Here is a 6,864-nt window from a genome sequence, read left to right as displayed (position 1 = left end):
GGATCGTCATCTGGTCTGGCACTCTCTTGCTCGTGATAAACTGGGTGAAGGACCTCTCTTGACATGTGGTCAATTGGCTATCCTTATATAACGTATTTTATCTAAAGTGGAATTTGCAATGTCACCTTTGGAATGTTTGATATAAAAAATAAGCATCAAGATGCTAGTTTGAGATGCATTCCTTTAAACATATAAGGTAAAAGGACAATTCAGACTATACCATTTTCCCAATTGTTCTCTGAGCTGGAAATTGAAATAACAAAGAGCTTGTTCCAAATAGCTGTCGCATCAGATGTTTTGTTGATGTCTATATCTAAATGGCTTTACACTTTCACAGTTCTTGATAAAATAACAGACAACATCTGCGTCAAAGGAGAACATGTTGACGATTTGGCAAAAGTACAGAAAATGGAATTGCAGCCTTTTTAAGGGGAGTCGTTCTTCATGTTCTCACGTCATCATTATCCATCTAAAGACGGTACGGGAACACACAATCCTTTGTTTACATTTTGCCTCACAGCAACATTATCCTGGCCACTGCTGAAAAGCGATCATACACATTGGGGTACAATTTGTACTATTATACACTTTGTTTGTGTTTGCATTTTATTAGCTTATACAATTGATAGAGGTCACAAGAGACAAAATATCTCATATTGGTAAATCAATTTCTCGCCTGGCAGGTTGCAATATCCAAATAGATGGAAGAAAGAAATAGGACCTGGGTGACGGAATTCATCCTTCTCGGTCTTACAGAAGACCCAAAGCTTCAGGTCCCATTATTTGTGTTCTTCCTTCAAATCTATATAGTCACTGTGATGGGCAACGTGAGCATCATTACATTGATCAAGGTATCTCCTCAGCTTCACACTCCTATGTACTTCCTGCTCAGCTGCTTGTCGTTTGTCGACCTCTGTTCCTCCTCAGACATCACGCCCAAAATGCTGGTCAATTTTCTTTCGAAGAAAAAAACGATTTCACTTCCAGAATGTGTGGTGCAGCTATTTTGTTTTGCCTGCACAGGGAGTACAGAGGTTTTTCTTCTGATGGTTATGTCTTATGACCGGTATGTGGCTATATGCAATCCACTGCTTTACAAAATCATTATGACTGACCAAGTGTGTATATGCATTGTTGCTGGTGTCGGCTTAGTGGCTTTCACTAATGCACTGATTAACACTATTTGTACCTTCAGGTTGTCTTTCTGTGGCTCCAATAAGGTCACACATTTCTACTGTGATGTACCTCCACTGCTCAAGCTCTCCTGCTCTGACACATCTCTCAATGTGGCATTACTCTTTTTCTTGGGTGGAGGCATCATTTTTGTTTCTGTCGCCCTAATCCTCATCTCCTATGCCAACATCATTTACACCATCATGAAGATCAAGTCATCAGACAGGAGGTGGCGAGCCTTTTCTACATGTTCATCCCATTTCATCTGTGTCATCATGTTTTTTGGAACTCTTGCCTTTATGTACGTCAGACCCAGCTCTGCATATTCCTTGGAACAGGACAGGATAGCTTCAGTGTTCTACACAATCATCATTCCCATGTTGAACCCCCTCATATATAGCCTGAGGAACAAGGCAGTCAAAGATTCCATGAGGAAAGTAATGTCCTAAAGATTAGTATGAAGAGACACACCTCAAAGGAAAAATTGGTGCTGTCTTCACAAACAAACATACACACACACATACACACGCACACACGTGAGCACACCCATTCACATGTACATTTCAAAAGTACTGTGATCTGCTGTGTAAGAGGTGCTCTGATGTAATCCTCTTGGGTCAGGCTGTTACAAGGCAGGAAAATAATATTTAACTCCGTCACTGCTCGGTGTTTGCGCACTAAAAGGAATAGATTTTGAATAATTTTAGATTCTTCAACCTCTTTTGTCTTGGTGTATAAGAGATATGCAAATACTACACCTTAAAGTCTGTTTAAAAATAAATCATCAAACCACTTAAAGTTAAGTTTTGGTTGCAAACCTTAAACTACTTAAATTCAGAAACTAAGGTTAGGTAGAGTGCCCATAAAGTGCACCCCAGCCATGTATGATTTCATTGCGTAGATATTAAATGACATAATTAATGACATCACTGTAAATCTCGCTGAGTTAATTACTGATTGCGTCCTCAAATAACATTCTTTTAGAATGTGTGAGAATGCTGATTGTCTCCCTCAAAACATTCAGTCTAAAGATAACTGGCTCGTGCAAAATGAGTTTTAAGAAACAGAACCTCTTAAACAAAGCAGAGTTTGAAAATAAGAGGCCTTACCTGCTTGTTCACACGGGTCAAAGATGTATGTTCCTTATGTCTCAAACGTGATCCAGTGCCTGCCTATAGCAAGCGGTGATGGGTGTCAGAGGGCACATATATATACCACAATCTGTGAGATGGAATCGACGTGTGAGGTGAACTGCTAACAACTCAAAAGTGCGCCATACTAAGACGAATCATATATGTTTAAAATCTAATGACGATATTAAAATGTATTGAAGACATCTTAAATAAAAAATAAAAAAAAATCCATTCGCGCTTTCTAACAAGAACAAATAAATGGGATAGTACGACAAATAAATGGAAGGTTATTCTATTCGACGTGAACCTTGGAATGTTCCTTACCTATACGGAAGTACTGTGCCACATTACGAATTATGTAGTCTGAAAGGGTGAATAGTGACTGTGGCCGGATGAAAAAACATTTTTCAATGGTGGCTATTGTCTTTGGTGGTAAACTAAGGCCATGTTTTTTCCAATCAACTTTTACCACCATCTGGATAACAGAATTCTGGAGAATGTTATGTATGACAAGAACAATTGTATGCAGCTGTAGTGTGGCATTGTGCTTTTGCCAGTGAGGTGTGAATTTGTTTTTGTGTTTCCGTGTTTTTGTTCTGTATTCTTGTAGTGTGATTTTGTTAGGTACTACTGGAGTTGGTGTGTTGTGATGTGCTCAGTTATGTCTTAATTGTGTTGTTATGTTACTTTGTACATGTTGCTCTGTTAGGCTCTGTTGTTTACATTAGATACTCTCTACACCTGCTGCTACATTTCCAGACAAACTCAGCACATAGACCCACTATTTAAGGTAGCAATCTAGTGCTGCTCCAGCTATATCATTTAAGTACTGGCCTGCACAGAATTTAGGCCATAATTTATTGGGATTTGGCGTAGGTGCGGTCAATGTGAAAGTGCAGAGAGGTACTGTATTTATCCAATATGGTGCATTCCTGTCCTTTACCATTGCACTGTTGAGATTTCAGATGCCTAGAGCCAAGACAGGCATTCTTGCACCATGGTGCTTGGGTGCCTCTGTTGTCAGAAAGATTGTTTTTGTGCAGGAAGGGGCACCTTCCTGAACAGAAACAATCCTAACAGGCATTGTTCTCTTTGTGTGCTGCAGAAACCAGGACACATCCAAAGAGTAAATAACAAGGAGAAATAAAGAAATGTATTCTCTTTACACCTCCCCATGTTTACATGATCTTGTCAACCTGAGCCAGTGTCAATATCCATGGGTGGTGAATGGAAAAACCCATAGCAATTCCCATGGAATGCCTCCCGAGCACAGAGCAAGGCAATGCATATTGACTTAGCATGGCCTCATAGACATGAATTTGTAACTAAGTCCGTTAGTGCGTTCAATGCTCACTTCAAGTGATATGATGAACTATGCTGAACTGCATAGTTCTTGTTAGTCAAGGTGTATGTCCGAGTGGGTACTGGAAATACTTTCCCGTGGTAGATATAATCAAAAGATATTTGCACTGATTTTCTATGAGCACCATAAACAGATGAGGGGGAACACTCATTAACAAAGACCAAAGATTCTTATACTAGCTACACAGTGCTGATGCGTAGTTTGAAAGGCTCACTATTTTAGAAGCTACCAGCATAGGAATGAGGCGCCCACTTAAAATTAAAAATATTCTGTCTTATAATACTGTGAAATAAGACTAGGAGGGAACTTTTAGATTAAATTCTTAAAATTGTGGTATATTATCATATTCACAAATAAATAGCAGGATGTCTCCGAATCCACCACTGAAGGGGATTAAATGAAACGTTCCCACTAAATAACATATATAGATTGGATATCTAGATTTGATGAGTGACTCAAATTTGATCAAGATGTTTAAAGGTTGTTCTGACCTTCAAAAAGGAGAACAAATGCATGGCCTGTGATTGAATCTTGGCTTTTTGCTGGGCCCATTCTTAGTAAAAGTACCATCCCTAATGAGAAAGTACTTACATTTTGAATTTTGGGCTTTGCAGACCTAATACAGATGAAGGAACATATTTTCACCTGTGCAATATTAAAGATGTGTGAACTGAGCCCAACTGGCTGTTTGGAGACAGAATGACTGTGTGTCACTTAGTACGTGGCACACAATTTGCGCACTTCTGTCACAGCAATCTTTCGGTGGTGGGCACTAGGATCCCAGTGACAAGCTGGCAATCTTTCACATTGTATGGACCTGTAGGATTATCCCTGCCCCTCCTAAATGTAAGCCTGATCAACAGTTGAGCCAGGAAGTGCTGGCAGCAATCTTGGGACTCAGCTCCATTGAGTCCCCCCAAAAAAGTGAAAATAAAGAAAAAAGGGCAGGGTAGGAATACCCTTACACCCTATCCATGGGGTCCCTCTGGGACCCCAACATGCAAAAAAGTTTTGTTTTGTAACCTTTACCATGAGGTTATGAAGATTTCATTACAAAACAGTAATTCATTTTAAAAACACAAGCTCTGGGTGCCTGGGTGGGTCAAGTACCGGGGACATATGTATTAGTATGGGGAGTGGCATGGCCCCCGCATCCCTGGTGACTGCCAACTCCCCACAGCTATTTGTTAAATAAGTATGCTTGATGCTCGTATGGTCTCCCCTGCAGCCACTGGGACTTACCTGGGGCTTTATGTTTAATGAAAGTGGGGGGGCCAAGCCGATCCCCCTCAGTTCGGGGCCACCACCTCCCCGGGGCTTAACACTTGAATAATGCAGGAGGCCGTGTGGACCCCCCCAGAGCCACAAAGACAGAAACCTCCCCGTCCTTACAACTAAAATAATGTAGGGGGTGCACGGACCCTCCAGCCCCGTGGACAGCATTCTCTAAAAATGAAATAAAGTGGGGGTGCACACCCCCCGCAGCCCTGATGAATGCCACCACCACTCCAAGAAATAAAGCAGGGGGCCCGTTGCAGACCTCCAATCCCAGGGACACCACCACTTAGGGCTAAAGTAGTATTGGAGGGTCCGTGTGACTCCTCCCATGGCACCCAATATTGGCAGTGGGTGCCTTGGGTTGGGAACAGGGCACCCACACTACAGGCCGGGCTGCAGGGTTTGGGGTGTCTATGGCCAAAATTGGCCCAGGAGTGGGGCCACCCCCTCCCATTATTTAGTTATTTATCTATTATAAAAAAAGAGGCCATGCCCCAGGGGTTGGGGTCCCAGGAGCACAAATCCGCTCAGAGAAGGGAGGTCATACGAAACCGAAAACAAATGCTGGACTGTCTAATTACTAGGAGCTCCTCCCCTTTTCTCCACTATTCTAGAAATGCACCTCTTGGCGCACTGCTGTTTGGGGGATGAGGGTCCTTGGGGTTGAAAAATACCATCTGTTACCTCCGATAAGTCCCAGACAACTGGATTCCTGGCAGGACTTGGAGGCCATGCCCCCTTTCTTCACCACTCTGCCACCGGGCATCCTGGCACAGTGATGGTTGGTGAATGTAGTTGCATTGGCTCCAGAAGGTCTTTTTGGGCCTGGCACAGTGATGGTTGTGAATGTAGTTGCATTGGCTCCAGAAGGTCTTTTTGGGCCAACAAGATCTCCTGTTACCTCCAGTTAGTCTCACACAGCTGGATTGCTGAGAGGTGGTCAGAGGCCATGACCCCTTTTTCCACTACTCTGCAACTGTGCCTTCTGGTGCACTACTAGCTGGGTTATGAATTGTCCTTGACTGCCTTCGGTCCTTTTGGGGCCAGCAACCCCTCCAGTTATCTCCAGTAAGTCCCAAACTGTGGGATTGCTGAGAGGTCGACAGAAGCCATGCTCCCTTTCTCCACCAGTCTGCAAATGTGCCTCCTGGTGCACTACTGGTTGGGGAATGAACTCTCTTTGGCTGCTGAGGATCAGTGGGAGCCAACAAGCTCTCCTGTTGTCCTCAGTAAGTACCACACAGTGGGATTGCTGAACTGTCTTCAGAGGGCATGCCCCCTTTCTCCATTACTCTCAAAACACGCCTCTTGGTGCACTACCGGTTGGGGGATGAAGTCCTTTTGGAAGCTTTGAATTCTTAGGGGCCAAGAAGCCCTCCTGATGCCTCTGGTAAGTGTGACACAGTGGGATTCGTGAGAGCTAGTCAGAGGCCCCAACAATCGTGATTTTGCAGCCTAAATTTAAAAACAAATGCTTATTTGCAATGCCGGGATCCCGGGTGAACCCAGGACCAAAGCTAAGGTGTCAGAGTATTCTTACCCTGCTCCCTTTTATTTTTTTTCATAGTTTTTTGGGGGGAATCGGCAGGTGCAGAGTCCTAGGATGGATACCAACACTTCCTGGTTGAATCCCTGCCTCCCCCTAAAAAATTCCCCAGGGAATGTGGTCCCCATGCAGGGGGTTGGCTGCGTGCATGGGTTGGCCACAGGCTAGGTCCTGTAGCCAAGCCCCTCCACATATGACTGGAGGCTTGGTAATGAAACATTACTTCATGTAAACTTAGAATTTACTGACAAACACTAAAGTTACAGGGATGCTATAGTTAGGAAATAACATTTAAAAAATTGAAATTCACTGAAACAAACAAAGGTTACAGGGACATTAGCGTTGGAAAATAGAATTAAAAAAATCCTTAG

General features: G+C 43.1%; 1 protein-coding gene across 1 annotated transcript; it reads left to right on the top strand.

The window, feature by feature from the left end:
• The first annotated feature begins 701 nt into the window (after nucleotides 1-701).
• On the top strand, nucleotides 702-1,622 carry LOC146853871 (olfactory receptor 5AP2-like). Its single transcript, XM_085650429.1, has one exon. The coding sequence runs from the start codon at nucleotides 702-704 to the stop codon at nucleotides 1,620-1,622; it is 921 nt and encodes a 306-aa protein (XP_085506555.1).
• Nucleotides 1,623-6,864: the final 5,242 nt, after the last annotated feature.

The sequence above is a fragment of the Triturus cristatus genome, chromosome 4_1 (genome assembly GCF_964204655.1).
Source record: "Triturus cristatus chromosome 4_1, aTriCri1.1, whole genome shotgun sequence".
Classification (NCBI taxonomy): Eukaryota; Metazoa; Chordata; class Amphibia; order Caudata; family Salamandridae; genus Triturus; species Triturus cristatus.
The sequence above is the reverse complement of the archived record's forward strand: the minus strand, read 5'-3'. Positions and strand labels throughout refer to the sequence as shown.

Bases quoted from the DNA above. Each gene is read 5' to 3' on its own strand.
- LOC146853871 (XM_085650429.1), top strand. From the start codon at position 702: ATGGAAGAAAGAAATAGGACCTGGGTGACGGAATTCATCCTTCTCGGT.